Source organism: Temnothorax americanus, unplaced genomic scaffold (assembly GCF_048541705.1).
Source record: "Temnothorax americanus isolate GAGA-0224 unplaced genomic scaffold, ASM4854170v1 Scaffold10, whole genome shotgun sequence".
In the NCBI taxonomy this organism is placed as follows: domain Eukaryota; kingdom Metazoa; phylum Arthropoda; class Insecta; order Hymenoptera; family Formicidae; genus Temnothorax; species Temnothorax americanus.
In genome coordinates, this window is record NW_027509231.1 from 578,075 (window position 1) to 598,371 (window position 20,297).

The 20,297-nt window shown below is 44.4% G+C and overlaps 1 protein-coding gene and 1 long non-coding RNA gene across 4 annotated transcripts; one reads left to right on the top strand and one right to left on the bottom strand.

Moving 5' to 3' along the window:
* Positions 1-369: 369 nt before the first annotated feature.
* Positions 370-17,502, bottom strand: Rno (PHD finger protein rhinoceros). 3 transcript variants are annotated; one of them, XM_077413386.1, is made up of 10 exons: positions 17,386-17,502; positions 15,655-15,706; positions 15,052-15,566; positions 14,794-14,950; positions 14,155-14,307; positions 13,722-14,009; positions 13,359-13,532; positions 13,101-13,267; positions 12,493-12,616; positions 370-12,411 (listed from the first exon to the last, which is right to left on the bottom strand). In XM_077413386.1, exons 3-10 carry the CDS (start codon positions 15,507-15,509, stop codon positions 5,155-5,157), a joined length of 8,778 nt encoding a protein of 2,925 aa, XP_077269512.1. In that variant the 5' UTR covers positions 15,510-15,566; positions 15,655-15,706; positions 17,386-17,502; the 3' UTR covers positions 370-5,154. The 3 variants fall into 3 exon arrangements, with proteins under 3 accessions (XP_077269512.1, XP_077269530.1, XP_077269521.1); XM_077413404.1 differs by having other exon boundaries at positions 17,398-17,490; XM_077413395.1 differs by having other exon boundaries at positions 17,283-17,410.
* Positions 17,503-17,856: 354 nt separating this feature from the next.
* On the top strand, positions 17,857-20,285 carry LOC143901311 (uncharacterized). The gene is made up of 3 exons (XR_013258039.1): positions 17,857-17,973; positions 19,754-19,842; positions 19,924-20,285. It is a non-coding gene; the product is annotated as an uncharacterized LOC143901311 (long non-coding RNA).
* The last annotated feature ends 12 nt before the right edge of the window (positions 20,286-20,297 follow it).

Sequence of the window (20,297 nt, forward strand, 5' to 3'; positions counted from 1 at the left end):
CTTATTGATCATGTTCTCACGTAAAGTAAATAAAATCTATTCCAAGAAATGACGTTAATATACGTAATATATGACATGATTTTACACTTTGCGAAGATTAAAGTACTTAACTAAATTAATTGAATTAAATCGCAATAATAGAAGCTTCTTTTTTTAAAAAATTTCTGAAGATGGATGTAGCATATTTTACCTAAAAGATGATTATCAGACATAAAAGAGAATCAATCATTTTTTAGAAAGAACTTGCAACAGAACTTTCTATTTTTTTCCATTTAACGTATATAATAACAAGACAGTATAAGTTAATTTATTAACGTGAGTGTAAGAATAACAGGTTTGTGGGTGTAGGTCGAATAAGGAAACGCGGGATGTAAAAAACTGTAATTATTATTAATCGTAATAATATGATTATTGACAATGACGCGACTATGTGCACATTAAAACACCTTATCTGTATCTTACAAGATCAGCTCTTTCTTACACTATATACAATAACTAAATATCATATTACTCATTTGTATTATATAATAAAATTATCTATATATATTTTTTTATATTTTGTATATATATATATGTTCATATTTATATATTTATATATTTATATATATATATATATATATATATATATGTACTCGTATTTATATATATATAATATTAAATTCATCGTTATATTTGTTATTAGAGTAATTATTATTTTATTATATATATACGCATGTAAGAAACGATTAAAAATTAACCAAATATTTTATTCTTTATAATTCTGTACAATATAGGCTCTTAAAACTCTGCTCTTATCACTGAAAAAATGTACAATGCGTTATATATATATAAGGTATGAAGGTATGTCTGGAAAAATCCTCTCGCTCGCGAAACATTTAAACCGATTCGGTGCGCGTGTCGGCTCGTTGATCGATGATTCGCGGTCGATCGATGATCGTGCGCGACACGCGCCGGAGGAACCGCAGAGAAGGATTCGTTTCCGCGATCGATGAGAATTTCAAGGCGACGGCGAGCGCGCAAAGATCGCCGACGCGTTAAACAATACTTCATTTGATTTGATTCTTTTTGCGCTGCATAACAAGAAAATAAAGAGTTATGACAATAAAGAATTGGGACGAAACGGTATCGCCAAACTCTCTCTCTCTCTCTCTCCTCTCTCTCATTCTCGCCCTTCTCTTTCTCTCTCTCTCTTTCTCTCTCTCACTTTCTCACTCTCTTCTTCCTTTTTCATGAGATCGCAAGATCGCGGCAAAAGACTATTTTACCCTTTCAACGTTCGCGTATGCAATGTGCATCGAAGATACTCTTAACGTTCGATTACAAAGATTTGCCGGCTCGTTAAAATCGACTAACTTTTCTTTTTATATCCACGTGATCTTTCCTCGAGTGCGTAATGAAGGAGATCGAGAGAATTGCCGGCGATCGAGATGAAGATTCTGAGGGACGTTCGCGAAGTGAATTCTTTCTCCGAGATGTCAATTTTTCTGTTTCTCTTTTTTTATCTTTAGCTATATCTATTACATTTTTATCTTCAAACAACCCCCAAAAGTTCGTCGATCGATAATAAACCGCGCTAGAATTTTTCCTTTTAAAAATGATTAACGATCTTTGTTGGAAGAGGTGTCAAAAGTCTTTCGGCGCGATCATGCACATACCTTTTTTATTTTTTTTAAATTTTTCTTTTGTATTTTTTGAATACGCTCGCATCCAAGAAAGAGAGCAACTAAAAACCATCTGGAAGATAAGATCCGTACGGTAACACAGCCGTTATATAAGCTTCATACCAATTACAGATTCTTGTATCCTATCTGAGATACACGAGTATGTACAATTTCTTCTTAACCTGCGCGTCGCGTTATACAATTGCGGAGTGAAAAACGAGTGGAAAACCGTTCTCTAAACAGGATAAACTTTTAGCTCACCTGGAAATTTCGTTATCCGTACTTCCGTCGTGCTTTTCACACTCATGTCAGTTCTTTTACCACAACGTCTCTATCTCACTTTTTGTCCCATCTTCAAACACGAATTTTTCTCGTTATCATTAAAAATTCGCCGCCTTTCCTAATACGCGCGGCTTCCCACGATTTTCTTCACTCCACAATCGATAATGTGCGGGGACCGGGACGAAGGACCTTCCTACGGACGTCGTAACAATTGCACGTTTAGCAAGGGATCAGCAATCGGTAAAGATCTCCCATCGGCGCGCGTAACTGGACTGAAAAAAAACGTAAACAATCTCAGTTTCGCTTATTGCGCGTTTTACAAACGCACTCCCTCCGATTGCACGCAATCGACTTTCAGTCGTCGCCAATCTTCCTCGTCACGTCTCACGCCCTAATTGCTTTATCATTTCCAATTCCTTTCCTCGATACTTTTACATACCAGTACCTGGAGATACGATAACAAAAAGACACGACAGAAAAATAAATAAATACAATAACAAAAAGACACGAGCGACTTGAAGATGTCTGAAAGATTTTAGATTTTTTTTTTAGAAACACATCTCTCTCCACAATGTCTTTTACATGTATACACTCTTTTCCTTCAGGATGCATCTTTGCAAAGTGTAACTCGATATGTTACTGCAGCTCTTCAGATTTTACAGTTAAGTAATAAATTATTGAAAAAAAAAGCAAGACGTAAGTATTCATACAACGCGCACAGAAACGATGATTTTTCATGCCCTAAAAAAATTTGTTATCCTTAAATGTATTTTATATTCCATGCTTAGACATATATTTGTAATTTAACGCAGTATTTTAGAATTAATAGAGCTATTTAATATTGTTGGTATTGAAATGCAGTAGACAAGTAGAAAACGAAGGATTAATCACGGGCAACCCTTGCAGGAATCTTCTTTCCCGAAGAGCAAAGTCGATGATGATGATGATGATGATGGACGACGACGAAGATGCGTCGTTCCTCGGCCTCGTACGAAACAAATCTAACGGAATATCTTTAACTTATGTTTGTGTGATTCACGCGATTCGTCGAATCATGTACGCACGTGACGCATGTCCGAAAGAAAACAATTTTTCTCTTTCCCTGTTTACACCCGCAATTCGGTCGCAATTCTTTTTCTTTCTTTTTTTTTTAATATCGTTACAAAACATGGCACGCCGCTTCATCAACCATGAGTATTTTATACGCATAACTCTTGTTATCTACGTGGCGAGGTTAAAACTTCTTAAACAAAAAAGGAGAAGAAATACATAATAATAGTAATAATAACGTGCGGTATATAATAATAATTGGGATGATACTAAACAGAAAGAGAGAAGGAGAGAAAGAGGGAAGAGAGAGACAGAAAGAAAAGAAAAGACAGAAAGAGAGAGAGAGAGAAAGAAGATGAGAGAAAGAAAGAGAGAGAGAGAACTGAAAAATCGTCTAAAAACCGTTCTTGGGGAGCTTTCACACAAAAGAAAATACATAGTGAATAAATAGCGTCTTACATTGATCGTCATAAATAAATACACGCAGCAGGGCTACAACGTGAAAAGGGATAAAATAGGTAATCGTGACAATTAATAATGACGCGTTGGATCCTATAAAAAAACTATGTAACAAATCGCGCGAGAGGCGCATACGTAATATATATAATATACATGTATTTATAATATAATATATATAACGTGTAAAAAAATATAATAAAAAATATCTTCAAATTTCGCGTCTAACTTTGCGATCGTGTGTGCAGATTGCACAGCGTGAAGCGAAAACAAAATAAAAGAAAGAAAGAAAATAAAAGAAAAGAACGGGCGATTTACAAGAGCAAATACGACATTATCTTGCAGAGTTTAATCGTCAAACGCAAGAGAGTGCATGCAAGTTCCAATTGTCAAATCGCGCGGTCAAAACACGTCCTTTTTCTCTTTTTCTTCTTTCTCTTTCAAGCACAAACGGATATGCCTGTGTGTCAAAAAAAAAATAATAATAATAATGAAAAGATTTGTTCTGAAAATAAAAAAAAATACGATGCGTATCCCTTTTCTCATTTGATGCTTCACGTCCAGCTGGTATACGCTTTCCTTGCCACATCATAGTCGATATCGATCGTATATCGCTCGAAATATTATATACTATATAGTATATATATTGTGGTGGTTTTTATTAAAATTCGTTATAACTATCATTTAAAAATCACGACCTAAGCGGTGATTTGAGAAATATGCTTCTTGTACAAGGTAATTTTACGTCGCTGCCGCGATACCTCATTAAGGTGTCGATCGTTGCGCTCGAACATGAGTAGTTTCATTCTCGTTTTTCGTGCGTTAAATACGTTGCACCAATTCATACGTCCACACCTGATCATCATATTGCTTTGAGGTCACATCGACGAGCGTAAGAAAAATCTTTGAGCGTAGCGCGTCGACAAACATTAAGGAGGAAATTCAGCCTGGGCTGTTTCTACAGACTGTTTCTATAGGCTTAAGTAATAAATAGTTAGATAGTTGTGCAGTTAATGGAAATGACAGCGACAAGTTATGGTTGATCGGCAAGCATACTCTTCTCGGAATCTCTTTACAAGAGATTCTGTAAATCTTTGAAAGATCTTTAGAAGAGGACTTGTGGATGTGTGTATAATGCCCGTAAAAACGAAAGAAATAATTGATCGATGTCACACGGTTACTGTACTATACATTGCGTATTGTTCTAATTGAAATTGATTGGCCAAACGATCCGTGTTACGAAGAAAAAGTGGATGCGCGCAAAGGTCTGCATCAGATAAAGAGACGATGTTACACAATGATCGCGCAACGAGGGAGACACCTTAGTGTGGACCGTCGATACACCCGACGAAATGCACGTGTTCTTTTAGTATTTGCAGTAAATTTTGGGCACTTTGTGAAATTTCACTTCTGCACCCTCAGATCATTTACAATAATCAATAATTTATATTACACTCTTACAACGTTTCTACCGAGTCTCTGTCTCAGTACTGAACAATATACACCTTCTATTTTGTTATGTACGTGTACGTGAGTGTATGCGAAACGTATTCTGTGTGTGTTCAGCGAATATATCTTACGTAGACGCGGGCACGGCAAGTGGTGCGATGCCGATGGCACGTGTACGTAACACACACGCGCACGCAGAAAAATCGTCTAAGAAAGGATCACTACAATTACCGTATTATACAATTATCATTAATTATCACCTAACTTGGCATCCTTGCGGGAGCGGTGCGGGCGGACACCCCGGCGAGTTGTGATTCGCGGACTGAGGCAGCAATGGAATATCCTCTTTGGAAGATTGCTTCTCCATGCACGGCGATTGCTGCTTCTCTTGCTCGGTTCTCGTCTCGGCGACGGAGACGGCGACGTCGGTGGCCGGCAAACGTTCCGCCGCCACCGTCGTCGCCTTCTCCAGCTCGGCGCCGCCGATCGGCAACGACGCCGCCGAGTTCACCAACGTTACCGTCGTCGTCGCACTAGTACTGCTACCACTACCACCTTCGTCGTCCACACTCGCGCTACTCGCTACCACCGGATCCTTCAGTTCGTAGCCCTCCTGACAGCGGGTCAGTTTTAATCGAATCGGCGTCACCTTCGCCGAACGGATGTTCCTGAGAGCGGTGGTGCCTGTGTTCGGGTCGGTCGGCTGCTTCTCGTCGACGCCGCCCTCCATCGAGTAGACCCCGGCCTCCTCCTTGACGGGCTCGGGCGGCGGCGGTCCCACTCGGCTGTCCTTGGTGTCCGACGACGCCTGCTGCTGATTGTCGTCCTCGTCGCCGGTGGCCGGCGCGTTGCTCGCCGCGTCGTTGGTCGCCGAGGAGTTGGCGCCCGCCGGCTTGCCCAGCCGTATGATGAGCTTGGGCGTCGCGGCGCCGCCCTCCAGGATCTGCACCCGCGCCTCCTTCTTGCTGGACTGTCGCTTCTTCCGCTTGCCGTTCTTGTCGCGCTTGTTCTTCGTCTTCTCGTCGTTGTCGAAGCCCGCCATGATCATCTTGCGGAACTTCATGCTCTCGCGACGGAGCTCCTCCATGCTCGGCGTGCTCGGGATGCTGCTCAGTCGCTTCTTCGGCGGCCTTATCCTGCTACGATCGTCCTGCGCGTTACCTATCTCTTGTCCACCAATTATACTGTTACCGATCTTAATCTTCAGCTTCGGCGGCCCGGTGCTGTTCGCGACCGTGGTGGCGGTCGGTCTGGTTTGCCTGCCTCTTCTACGATCACTGACCGTACCAACCATAAGACCGCGCTTTCTATCGGAACTGCTCTCCTCTTCGCCAGCTACTACGTCGAGGAAGCCACTGCCGCCTCGCTCCTTTCGCCGTTTCTTCTCCATATTCGCATCAACGACCGCCTTGTAGTCTTCACGAGTTGGTATACTTGTCATCGAAGCTACGGCTTTAGGAATAGTGATGACCGTACGATTTGGATTGATGGGTGGAATGATGATAGGCGCGGAGGTAACGCTACCGCCCGCAGGATCATCCATGTTCATGTCCTGCGAGCAGTATTGGCGCAACAGCTCCTTCTTTCGCATGCGACGTAGATTCGATGTGCCTGAAGCAACAGACGCGCTGGTCGCGGCCGGGGGGATTATCACCGGCGTTTGCTGGACCAGCGGTGGTACCGACGGCGTATAGTTCGCGTCAAGAAATGGGCCTTTAATCTTTACCTTCAGTTGATTCCTCGAATCGGTTAGGGAAACCTTGTTGGCGTCGAAGCTAGACGCGGACGACGGGTCTATCGTCGACTGGTCGCCGAAGCCTGGTTTCGAGCACGGCTCCTCGAACCCGCCGCTCGCGAGCTGTTGCTGTTTACCGGCGGTCTTCTTCAACACGCAGCAGTCCCCGTGCAGCAAATCATCGAGCTCCGGCAGGTTCGAGTCCGCACCTACGCTCGCGGCGAAGCTGCCTAACAAATGATTGCCATACGGCTGACCGTGGACTAACGAGCTCGCCTGGTCCACGGTCGAATTGTACGTACGCATATCCACCGGACCTGGTAACAGCGGCATGCAGTCGGCAAACTGATGACTGGTGCTCGACTCGGATTTCGCTATAGCGGTCTGATGATCGTGGTGCGCCGCCGGTGACGCGAGCTTCTTATCGTCGGCATACTTCTTCACGGTGTGCAGCGTGGGACTAGACAGATGGGACTGGATGCCACCGTCGTTCGCCATGCCGCCGAGAGGCTCGCTCGCGCGATTCTTCTCGTTCACGTCGGTGGACTTCTTGCGCTCGCGCATCGTCCTCAGGTCCGCGATGTTAGTCTCGTTCGCCGAGTCGTCGTCCGAGTCAAAGTCGTACACGGTGCCGACCAGCTTGTTCTGAATCGAGTCGTCGTTGTGCAGCGCGTTTGACATCGGCACCATCGTGATCGACGGGTTCTGGTTGGTCCTACCGCGTCCCCGTCCTCGGCCGCGACCGCGACCCCGGTAACTCGACTGAGATCCCTTGGAACTCCTGCTGCGACCGCGAGAGCTCGGCGCGGATTTCGTGGTTTCCTGACGCGGCGATTTACCGGGCGATTTACCCTGCAAGGACGTCACCCTGGCGGACGTTCTCGTCGGTTTCGACGGCGACTTCTTACCGGACGGCGCGATCTTGTTGTCTGCGCTAAGTACTTCCGCTATGTTCTCCACGACAGCCTCGTTGTTGACCTGCGTCTCCGCGATAGTATTGAGGAAAGATGCCGGTACAGCAGGCGAGTTAACCGGCTGCGACAGCAAAGACGGCGGGTGCCCTGACGACGGCGGCACTTCCGAAGACGGCTGTGTCGGTGGTACCTGCTGCTGTTGCTGCTGCGGTGGTTGTTGCTGCTGCGACACCGATGGTGGTGGCGGCGCCGGAGGCGGCGGCGTAGTTACCTTCGTCGGCGATACCATGGCCGCGGTGAGGGCCATGTTATGCGACGACGAGGTAAACGCGGCGGTGCACGGCGACGCCCCGATGTTGAGCGACTCCTCGAGCGGTTTCGGTACATGCGGCAGCATAGACTGCGACGTCGGGAAAGGGGCGCCGAAAGGCGGCGGGAACGGCGACGGATAGGGCAACGGGGCAGCACACGATTGCGGTGGAAACAGCGAGACAGCTCCGGCGCCGTAAGAGCTCGTCTCCGAGTATGAATGGTAAGGCGCCACGTCCATCGGCGGATAGGATATCGGAGGTACGTTCTTGTAAGGAGGAATAGCCGCGTGCTCCTCCGCGGAAGACGCGGATGTGATGGACGATGACGTGGACCGGCGCGAGGGTAAAACCTGACTCTCGGCCCACCGCGTGTCCGGTCGACCGTTGAGCTCGTTGTAGGGCGAGTCGCTCTGCGTGTAGTCCTGTCTGATATCCGACGAGACATCCTCCTTGTCCAGCACGCGGTCCATCTCGCTGCCCTGATCGTCCTCCGAGTTGGGCAGGCTGATTAGATGACGATTTACCATCTCCATAGGCGTGATTTCGTCGACAATCTGTGCCGGTATTCCCGTACCGGCCGCTGCCATCTGCTGATCCATTATCGCGAGTGACTGCACACGCGACTGCTCCTGTGCCGCGACGTGCTGCGCCTCGAGATGCTGCTGCACCCGCTCCATCGGATGCGTCTGTTGCAGCTGCAGATACTGGTCCTGCATGTTGAGCTGGAGATGCGCGACTAGAGCTGCGTCTGGATTCGCCGTAGGATCTGGAATCACGGCGCTAATATCATTCGAGAATTGATGAGCGGCGGCCGCGGCGACGTAGCGGTGGTTCTGGTTGTCGATCAGCGTGTTCAGATGTTGCACGTCGCTCGGATTGAAATTGTCCATGCTCGGCGGTACCCATCTCTCGTCCGCCTCGGCTCTATCGAGCTTCGCGCGCTCCACCACCGTCACTTTCGCCGTCTCGCGCTCTTCGTTTCCGTACATGTAATGCTCGTTGTTGCTATTGCTCGAGTAACAAGGCTTCCTCTTGTCCTCCATACTATGATTTTTGCATGTGAGATCCTCGGACATCTGTGGGGGTTCCGAACCGCTGTTGATCTTAATCTCGACCGATTGCACGACTGATTGCTGCTGCTGTCCCACTGGTTGCTGTTCCTGCATGTCGACCTTCTCCTGAAGCAGTGGCTGCTCTTCCGTTGGTTTCTCAACTGGATGAAGAGACGGCTCCTCTTTTTTCGGAAGCTCCTCTTCCGCCGGAGTGGATTCTAACTCGAACTGACTAGAATTCGATTTCTTCGATAATTCCATACGCAGCTTCTCCACCAGATGTAGCGTCTCTCGCGCACTGTCCTCCTTCGAGTCCTCCTTGAACCAAAGATCGTTGTTGAAAGAGAACGAGAGCGGCGCCGCTCCTCGCTCTTCGTCGCGCGGTAAGTTGAAGCCGTCATCGTTCACCATATCGTCGGTCAACATGTCCTGATCGAAATCGAACAGCTCCGACACGCTGGGATCCTTGCTGCCGTGTTGCGGCGAGAAGATAGAACGATTTACGGATTTTCTTCTCTTCTGCTGACACTCTTTCTCGGCTGTCACGTTTTCTATTAATGCGGTAGAAACTTTATCGGGGATCGACCTCAAACAAATATTATCGTTTGACTCTTTAGCGACGCTGTCCTCGACCGTGATCATCTCGACAGCAGCCTGCGTCTCGCTCTCGAGTTTCCGGTCTGCCTTCTTCTTTCTGTCCATAGGTTTCTCCAACGTATTCTCGACATTCTTCTTTACGTCTTCTTTTCCCAATTTCATGGTATCTAGCACCGCGACTTCCTCGCTCATGTGGTTCTTAATGTCCTCGCTCTTGACAGTCTCCTTTGCGACGGATGCCACAATTTTCGCGTCTTTATTCTCCTCGTTACATCTCTCCTGCTGAATGGCAATCCTGCTCCTCGACAGTTTGTCAAGGTGCTCGCGTTTTTCAAGAAGCTTGTCCAGTCCCCTCGATGACTTCTTTGGACTGTCTCGTTCCGCCCGTCGCTGTTTCATCTCCTCCTCCAGCGTATTGATCGCATTCTTATTACTTGTTTTCTTAATCTTCTTGTCATCCACTTTAAGAGTATTCTCAGTCGCTTTCGGAGATTCCACGAGATCCGGGACATGTTTAATACTAGTAGTATCATGTTTGTTATCTTTCTCGATTTCCTTGGTTATCTTCTCCATTAATTTCTTTTCCACTTTCTTGATCGGGGACGTTTCCTTGTTACCCTTGTCCTCCTTTGCGGTAATCTCGCTTGATTTTCGTTTGCGCGCCTCCGACTTCGCTCTGGACGTTGCTCCGCCGCTGTCCTCTTTGCTTCTGAGAGTAGACTGCTGCTGTTGTGTCTGTTTAATAGACTGGTTTAATTTTTTGGTAGACTTGACCCCAGAAACACTTCGTAGCCCATCATTATTTCGAGAGCCACCGAGCACACTTTGGTCAGCTGGCTGTTGTGATTGCAAGAATGCTGATCTTTTGGATGAGTCTCTTTGATCAGCTTTCTTACCGGATTGCTGGTGCTGGTGCTGCTGCTGCTGTTGTTGTTGAGCCTGTTGCTGCTCCTTAGGTACTGCGGTTCTACCTGATTCTTCTCTCTCAGTAAGCGGCGGCTGAAACTCGGGTCCATGCCGCCCGTCGGAAGTTTTAAGCTTCTTATCGGGCAGCTTCTTGAGTTTCCGCCCCGCGACAGTTCTCTTCTCAGACTCGACCGTTTCGTCTGCGACTTTATTCATCGTCTGCCGTTTATTCGCAATTTTGTTCTTCACCTGATTGCCGTTATCACTTTCGGAGGACGTGGTATTGGTAGTGGTTGAAGAGGAAGCCGGCTCCTTAGCGGTGCTCGACATCTTTTGCATTGGACTCTTAGCTACATCGGAATCGCTACTGCTCTCCGAAGAGCTGCTACCGCTGCTGCTATCACTGCTGCTGCTCTCGCTATTGCTGCTCTCAGGCACCTGTTTCTTTCCCCGTCTCTCCTTCAACAGTGACTCCTCCTTTCTCGTCGGCAGCTCCTCCTTTTTGGGCGATTCCTCCTTCTTGATCTCTTTCCTCTTGCCGCCGTCCGGCAATTCCTTCTTTGGTTTCCCGTCTGCGGTTTCGAGATCCGCTGGAGCGGGTTTCGTGCCCATACCGCTCTTGATGTGCTCTGCGGCTTTCTTTGCAGCCTGTCGTTGCGGCACGTAAGCGAGGATCTCCGTGCCGTCACCGAACTCCTTCTCGAAATCATAAACGTCATTGTTCTTGGCGTCCTTTGGCGCCTTGTTGTCACGCTGTTTCTTGCCAGACGGCTTCTCCTTAGTCGGTTTCAAAGGCTCCCCGGGCGACTTCACGAACTCTACGGGCTCGCTCGCGGTATTTTCCTTCTTACCCTGTGTTCGCTGCATGATCTCCGATGCCTTCTTCGCCGCTTGTCGCTGCGGAACTATCAGAGCGGATGGTATGTATTCCTTCTTCTTGGAGTTCTTCACGTTCTCCTTGTTCTTCGTGGAATCATCCTGATAGTCTGATTTCGTGGCATCCTTACATGTAAAGTTCTTCTGCGAATTCTTTGATATATCCGCTGCTGAGAATTCTTTCACCGCAGCTTTTGTGATAAGTACGGCCGAGTGGGAATGATGCTCCTGCGAATCCGAATCAGTATCCGAATATATGGCAGAAGCTGCTGATGGGCCGAGACGAGAGCCGGCGTTGGTGCTCAATGGCAACTCAATGGTGCTCAATTCGTCGCTCTCGCTGTCGGAACTACCAAGTTCCATGTGCTGCAAGGAACGCGATCTATTCACCATATCTAACTTATCACTCTCACTGCTATCGCGCAATTTGCAGGCTCGTGGCCTGTCCGGCGCATTCTTCTTTGTTTTTCGTCTGGCGGGAGTTTTGTTCTTCGACATTGTATTCCCTTCGTCTTCTGAGGTCGATTCGGTCTCGACTTTCAGAGTCTTAGACTTGTTCGTGCATTTGCCAGTAGTTTTTCTTTCCGTCTTCACCGCGTCCGTCTCACTACTACTCATTGACGACAAATCACTTCCGTACAAGCTCTTCCCTCTGACCGAACCATTGAAGTAGGGTTTCTTATTGGACGCACCGTTGAAGTCCGGTTGTACTTTCTTCTCATCGTTAGACGCTGGCGTGGGCGACTCGACTTTGATCCGGGCGAGTATTGTGTTGAAGTCATGTGTGTGATCCTCGGCATCGGGATGAGAATAGAGACGATCGTATATCGAAGGCCCGTGATTGGCCTCGACAATAGCGGCAGCCGTCGTTGGAGATAATGGCGGTCCAGCCATCACCATTGCCTGCTTGTGAAAGGTTTGTTCGCGTAGTCTCAGGAAAGTACGACAGAGTTTCTCGCGACGACCGACCATGTAGCACAAATTTCGTACGCGTTCCAGATCTTGTCGCAGTTGCACAAACGTACGCATTTTTTCTACGTCGGCCGCTTGACCCTGAGCGCGTGCTCCTGCGCTTGACAGTTCACCACAACGAGGAGCTAACAATGGTTTATTATGACCGGCCTAAAAAATAATATACACGCGAATTACAAACCAAATTCAACATGATTTTCTTGTAACTACCGATTTATATCGACGACTTACTCGTCTCTTTAATTTCCAATAGTTATATATGTATATGATGCTGTCAGGATCTATATCCAATTGTTGGGAAGTAATATCCTTTATACTAACATGCTTATCAAATTCCGCTTCAATTTCTTGCAGCCTAATATAAAAATAACACATATATATATATTACTTTCTATAATATAATTTTAGAAGAGATTAAAGGACCGTCTACAATAGCCGTAAGAGGCTGCAGTAAAACGTAAGCAGTAAACCATTGACCAACTACAGTCAATTATTCTTGAATTGTAAAAATCCCATTAACCAGTAGCTTACTGCTTACGTCTTACCGCATACTCTTACGGCTATTGTAGACGGTCCTCAATTCTTTATAAAAGACATAAAACACAAGTATTAATATATAGTTCATTAATATATATATATAGAGATATTAAGACACATAGATATATAGATATTTATTAAAAAGTATTTTTTCTTATGGTTCATATACAATTTTATTATTGCATTATTTTTAAAAATAATTTTAAAAATTTAATATTTAATTAAATTTAGCTGATGTTATCTATAAGTCTGTAGGTTTCAATATAATTTCAAAAAGCATATTAAAAAATTATGTCACATACTTTGCTGCGCGTGCTTGATTTTTTTCTTCAGAAGTCATGTCTTTCCGTTTTCGTCGTCTGGATTCACCATCCTCAGAATCTGACCCACCCTTCCCACCACTTCCTACGCTACCGCCAACGCCAACTTTGTCTTTTGTATTTGTTCTACTATGCTTCTGACAATACGACTAAAAACACGAAATTATCAGATTGATTTGTTGTAGTCGCGTAATAGTAATGGATTTCAATGCATTAATTCGATCGCGTATGATAGCTTACCCTTAATTTTACACCGTCATCTGCCATTTCGTCCTCGATAATAGCCTTCATTTCTAACCCATATTTAAAAGCACATGTGACATGATACGCTGTCTTACACGTCTTTATACTGCACTGGATGCAAGCACCCACACGTTCACGGCATAAAACGCAAATTAAGGCCCATCGACTTTGCTGCAATTCGTTATTACACTCAATCAATTTGTATCCAAAATCACGGTAAAGAGATCTCAAATAAATTTAAAATATTTAAATTGTATATGATATTAGAATATACAATAAATATTTCAAAAATTGATCTGAATTTGAATGACGATAAAAATAATATAGCTAGATCTCAATAATTATAAGATTGTTATTTACCGGAATACTGGATATTTTTGTAATTGGTTCCATTCTCTCTACACAACCAATGCTAACTTCGGGAATCCAAAGTGCACACGAGACATGAGCCCATTTTTGACCGCTTCGTGTGCACTTCATTGCACCTCCCTTATTAGGGCATAATACACAGTCGGGTCTTTGACTTAACGAACAAGTTCTACACAACCAGGAACCATCGGGTATCGAAGTAATGCCGTAACAAGCTTGATGTACACATATGTTGCAACAATCACAAAATACCATCTCGTTACCCTCCTCGGAATCCGGCTATCATAAAAATTGTTCACATGTATTATGGAAAATCCAACACAAATTAAAATGTATATCGTACGCGTGTGTGAGAGAAACGTACAATAGATTATTTTACATATATTTCAAATTCCAAATATATAAAAATGAATAAATCACTCACCGATCTGCAAACATCACAAATAACATTTTCGTCATACTCAATCCCAAGCCCCTCCTCATTCTTCACGATTGTTTGAATCCTTTCCCAACATCGCACTTCCAATTCTTCTATGACACGTTCCAACTGCGATTCCGTAACCGGCGGTTGTCCAGCCTGGATAATTTTAACATAAAATGTCAATTAATGCACGAATACTATACAAGATATAAAAAAAAAAACTAATAAGAACCATAATTGTCGAACAACTTCTGTCGGTTGCATAAATATCTGTCATTAATTTTCCAATAATAATCGTAAAAATGTTTTCAAATTATGTCATTAGAAACAATTTCAAAAATATTAAATATTTTGATTGGCTTTGAATCCTCCTTTACGACAAATATCAGTGTTGTTTCATTTAGGAATCAGGAATTATCTAAAATTTCAATATTTTCCTTTCAATAGAAAGAAGATGCACTAAAACATCTTACTTTGTCTTATTTTTTACAATATAATTTTATATAACATTTATACCTTATATATCTTTTAAATGTACTTTCTTCAAGATATTTTACACAGATTCTTTATACACAAAACTAAAAGATTAATTTAAAAGAAATGTCATTTGATTTATCATAGCCATAAATAAATTAGTTGTACCTGTGCTCGTTCACCATTGAATAGTTCCAACCAGGCAATGTCAGTATCATCGAGGTCGTAAGCACAGGCTTTCTCCGCTCTTGCTGGAGTAGTACTTAAATGATGATCCTCCGAGTTAAAATAATCATCACGAGATATTCTTACTAACTTTTTAGGCCTGAAAAACACAGAACGATTGTGTTATTACACCACGTTCTAGTGATTTCTGACAACCAAAGTATCTCACATAATACAGAACGACACACATTATGCACTCACAATTTGAATTCAGCTTGTAACTTCAAAGGAGACGCCTGCGTAACGGTGACCGTCGGTTCGGGAAGAGAATCCGGATTAACGGGTACTTGAACACCTCTTTCCCACTCCTGTTTCCACTGATCAGTTATAACCCAATACTCGTTTGGACTCAATGGTTCACTGTCCGGCAATTTCATCGCGCTGATCAGGTCTTTACGAAATAACTCCGCAGGTGCTTCCGCGGACGATCGATTGTATATACTGGGAATCTTGATATCACTGACAGATCGGGCGGTCCAGGGTGCCCCCCCTTGGCTCGACGACGCCATCGTTTCCTCTTCTTCTGAGGGCCCCATGGTCGCTGCCAGTGCCGATGAACCAGTGGCAGCTGGGCCCAATCTACATTTGCGCCTTTTAACAGCGCCCGGACAAAACGCCAGATCATTGTCGTTTCTATGCCTCTTGCCTCGTTGTGCCATTCTACTATGCCAAATAAGCTAGTGATACGTGGCACATGCAGGTGAACCGTGTACACCCTGAAATATAACAATCGCACACTTTTTGAGCATTTCTCCTTTCTCGTTGATGTATATTTCGAAAAATATTATGTAAAAATAAACTTACTACATAGTTATCCATATATATTTATTATCTGGAAAGCAGATTATCTTCAGAACTGAAACATAAAAACAGTGTCGCTTGATTTCAAAATATTTTACAACTTAGTAAAAATTATGTGACAATACGCACAGATATTTTTGCTTGTAAGTTACATATGACGCAAGGAGATGTGTGGTTCAGTAGAAGACAATCGTTTGAAAGATAATTTTAGAAAAATAACACTAGGTCGCCAACCGGTTTGTTCCATTGACATCTCAAACTTGACATAACGATTCACAATTTTATCTGTTGGTCATTAACCTTGTTCAGAGTTTTACGTTTATTCATTTAAATTCTTGATCAATATCTTAGAAATCTTATTACTTATTTAATCTTAATATTCTGTGTGTGTGTGTGTAAAATATTCTACATCTAAAGTAATTCGTATACATAAAAACTAGAAATAAAGAAAACATATGCTTTGTGATATAGATATTTGACATACAGAAGATTTATATCTCTGAAATGGAAGGAAGCAAACGAAGGACGAGAGACAAGTGCGAGGCCGATAAGAGAAAATATCCAAAATATACAAGGAATAATATATATGTATGTATGTATGTTCCTCGTGATATACAGAAGATTCAGATCTCAAATAAAAAGGGAAAAAACAGACAAGGGGCCAAGCGCAAGAACGTTAAAGTAAGAAAACATTTAAAAAATGTGACACATTTACGAAAAGCACTAAAAGGATCAAAAGAGAAAGGGTTATCAATGTGCTCTTCACGCACACGAATAATCTACCGCAAGGAATAAGGAATAGGTACAGTTTCACGAGTCTTGGCTCCAGAGATAAATATACAAATCGCTCGCGTGCACCGAACTTGACGTTTAGATGCTGTCAATTCGCTACGCGACTAACGTGACGGCGAGAGCGGCGAGAGAAAGAAAGAGAGAGAGAAAAAAAAAGAGAGAGAGAGAGAGAGAGCAACGATTCGCGCGATACACGTAAAGGGTTAAAGACGAGAACGAACATAGTCCCGACGGTGACGGAGGTGCGCGTCGCGCGAGGAGGGATTTGGAATCGCCCCTAGCCGGAGCGCGGGGGGCAAACGTCAGGTCGGGCATATCCTTGACAGCTCGCTCGGCGGAGCGGCATTTTTCCAATGCGCGCGACACCACTAACGTGGCGCGTCGTCGCCGTCGGCTGTAAACACGCGAGCGAGAAGAAAGGGGGGGGACCCACCGACGACTCGCGGTGACGGATCCTCGCGTCTCGACGAGCGGGGGCCAGGAAAAGAGGTTATAAAAAACGCTGCACCGCGAGTGGATGCGCGTGTCGCCGCGGTCCCGGCGGCCGCGGGGCGCGACGGCCCGTGAGTTTTCTCGCGTGGCGCACCGTGACGCGGGGCGCGAACGGCGACGAGCGCGGGGTGACGGTTCGCTGGAGGTCCGCGCGCGCGGAAGCGCCGACGGTCATCGCCGCGCGATCGCCGCGATCCGCCGTCCCGTCGGGACCACGATCATGTAAACATTGGACGCGCAGGATAGAGAGAGAGAGAGAACGCGGGGCGCTCTCCGCGATCGCGCTCTCGCGTAGCTTCTCTCGGCTCTCGGCGGCGTTTTTAACGGGGCCACACATTCACACTCACTGCACGTGTCGACGGTCGAGCGGGCCGCGGTCGGCGTTAAATCTCATTGTATACACACGGGGAGATGACGGTCGGCACGGTGATGCAATTGCGTACGGCTTACGAGAATGCTCACGGCTCCATTACGTTGCTGCTGGTGCTGGTGCTCCTGCTGGTGGTGGTGGTAGTGGTGGTGGTGCTGCTGCTGCTGCTGCTGCTGCTGTTGCTGGTGCTGCTGCTGCTGCTGCTGCTGCTGCTGCTGCTGGCCGACAACATTGACAATACAGATGGCAGCAGGGTCGCGCGCACTACTCCACCACAAGTCTCCCCCGCGCGCACACACACACACACACTCGGGAAGACCATTAAATACCTTATTATTGATCTATTAGCCGGATATATTTCCGCGCGCAAGGCGGCACGTGATCGCGAGCGGGCGTGAAAACCGGCCGCGGGGCCGCCGGCGGTCGCCGTGCGCGCTCCCGTGCCACAGCGTACACGCCGACGGGCGCCTGTCTCGCAACCTCGTCCTCTCTCTCTCTCTCTCTCTGTCACGGCAGCCTAACCAACATGTCCTCATTAGCGATTCCAGGCGGGCGGCCACAGGGCCAGTCCGTTACTCACACTCCGCCGGCGGTCCGCGCGCATACCCCGCGACGGGGCTACTTTCGACGGCCGGCCGCGGTACGGCGAACTCTCGTGCTTGATCGCGGTACGCACCAAATCAATAATATATTTACATAAAAGCGAATACTGGCGTTTGGCGCCATCATGCCTGAAAAAATAACTGTGGAAGTACGACGTCACGTGACCGACCCAGCGAGATCTCGCGATCTCGCCGTCGCCGTCGCCCGCGCACGGCTCACGTAAAGCCCGTGAGATCGCCAGCCGACGGCCGACGACAGGTGCGCCCCGGCCCCCGCGCCACCTGTCGGCACTGTCGCCGTCGCGTCGGCGACCGCGCGATCCTCCGAACCGAAATCCAAAACGGAGTAAAGTATGTATGTTTACGGAGTAAAATATATAGGAGATGCGAGGCCCAGGTTCTTTTTAGGCTCGACGCGCTTTTCTCTCACCAACGTGAAAAGAAAAAGAGAAAAGAACCGTACGACAAGTTCAGCTAAAAAGAAAGGCCGCTACTTCTTCGCCGTGCGCCGCGCAAATCTTTTTTAGTCTCTTATAGCCTTGGGTCTGTTTTCCTTTTAGCTCAACACTTGTCTTTTACTCTCCAACGTGGAGAGAAAAGGAAAAAAGATAAAACGGTGTAAGAAATTTAATTAAATGGAACATTTCTTTTTATGCAGCCTTATTTTCTTCGTCCTCTTCCTTCTATTGAATTTCCATCTCCCCGACCAATCGTCTCACCCTGATACCTAGTTATCTTTGCAAAGTAGAAAGCTGACTGGCTTATATACGCGTGCGATACATACATATATGTACATACATACATCGTTTCCTATCATCTTTAGGGCCATTCTACAATACGTGCAATCGCAAACGCTTGTTGAAAATATATTGCAAAGTTTCATTTAAACTGGATGAAAATAAATCGCGCAGAAACAGCGCGGCACGGAAGGTGTTGATTAATTACTTTAATTGCAAATTCGCACGAGTTGCTCCTGCATTTAAAAAAAAATGATTTTCAGATTTTTACGAAATATAAAATGATTTGAATCTTAAAATATAGATGTATATTAAAAAAAAATACAGACTTGTATTTTATTTTTAATAATTAATATCATTTTTAATTGAGTAAATAAAATCTTAATTTTTCATTATTTATTGCAAAACAATAAAGGACTTTTCTATTCAGTTCAACCTGCTCTATATATCTGCCCACGAGAGGTGGGGCATGCTAATTACTAAATATCCTGTATACTCCAGATAGTATACTCCAGAATCCAGACGGATAGATATAATATAGTAAAAAAATTTAGCAAAATCAATTTAATTTTAGATTTAATACTTATAGAGACCAGTATTTTATTTTTAATAAATATTATTTTTAATTGAGTAAATAAAATCGTCACCTCTGTATATGAGCAATTATGTTAAACTCACGCAAAACTCACACTTACGTGTTACGTGTTCTCAGTAGATAATACTAAAAAGATTTAGTAAAAAAAATCAAAATGTTCTTAAATATATCATGTATATCTGATGCGTGTGATTTTGATAACAAATGTATTAATTATTAATGAGCAACACACGACAAAAATGAAAATAAAAATCTACGATTTACAAATTAATTCTAGCTCCTTGCTAATCGATTACACCTAAGATCTATTTATCATTAATATATTTTAATGTTATCAAAATATACGGCTAACGATATGATAAATAAATTGCCGATTTATCCTGCTTCTAGCCATTATATTTTTATAAAGTTAGAACTTCTGAAAGCGTACGCTGATGCATTACACACATTTCAAATGTTTGATTATATATTTGATTACACCATGGTCCTTAAACATCTACGTTCACTTTCGCAGAGTTTACAAGATTATGAAATCGACATGGGCCTGTGAAAGTATGAAGGGATTCACGAAACTGCACTACGAGTACCTGGACAAACAGAGATGTAAGTAACAACAATATTGTCAAACATATCCCCTCGATTGTATATATTAATTTAATTAATTGTATGTGTGTATAATTTCAGATGGTCTCAAGTATGTATATGTACATGGACAACACTATTATGCTAGTATGGCTAGTATGCAACAAACATTCCCATAGTCGGCAAAGATAACATACAAAAGTTCTGGCTAAAATCTGTCACCTTCAGAACATATAGCACTTATATTTCTGAGAGGCGGACCCAAAATGCTAATATATTCACACCATATACTCTTGCACTCTTGACTATAAAAATATCAGACGAGTAGAAATATTCAAAAATATTAGATCCATTACATTTTATTCTGTACCTCGATTTTTGTGATTTAGATTTTGATGAAAAATTTCTGAATTCCCGAATTTCTTGTCACGCCTAAATAAATTCTCTTATTTCAATATTTGCGTGTCAATAAGATA

Bases quoted from the DNA above. Each gene is read 5' to 3' on its own strand.
- Rno (XM_077413386.1), bottom strand. From the start codon at position 15,509: ATGGCACAACGAGGCAAGAGGCATAGAAACGACAATGATCTGGCGTTT. The intron at 14,010-14,154 runs GTGAGTGATTTA...TTTTTATGATAG, and splicing joins TTTGTGATGTTTGCAGATCG to CCGGATTCCGAGGAGGGTAA. The intron at 13,533-13,721 runs GTAAATAACAAT...AACGAATTGCAG, and splicing joins CAAAAATATCCAGTATTCCG to CAAAGTCGATGGGCCTTAAT.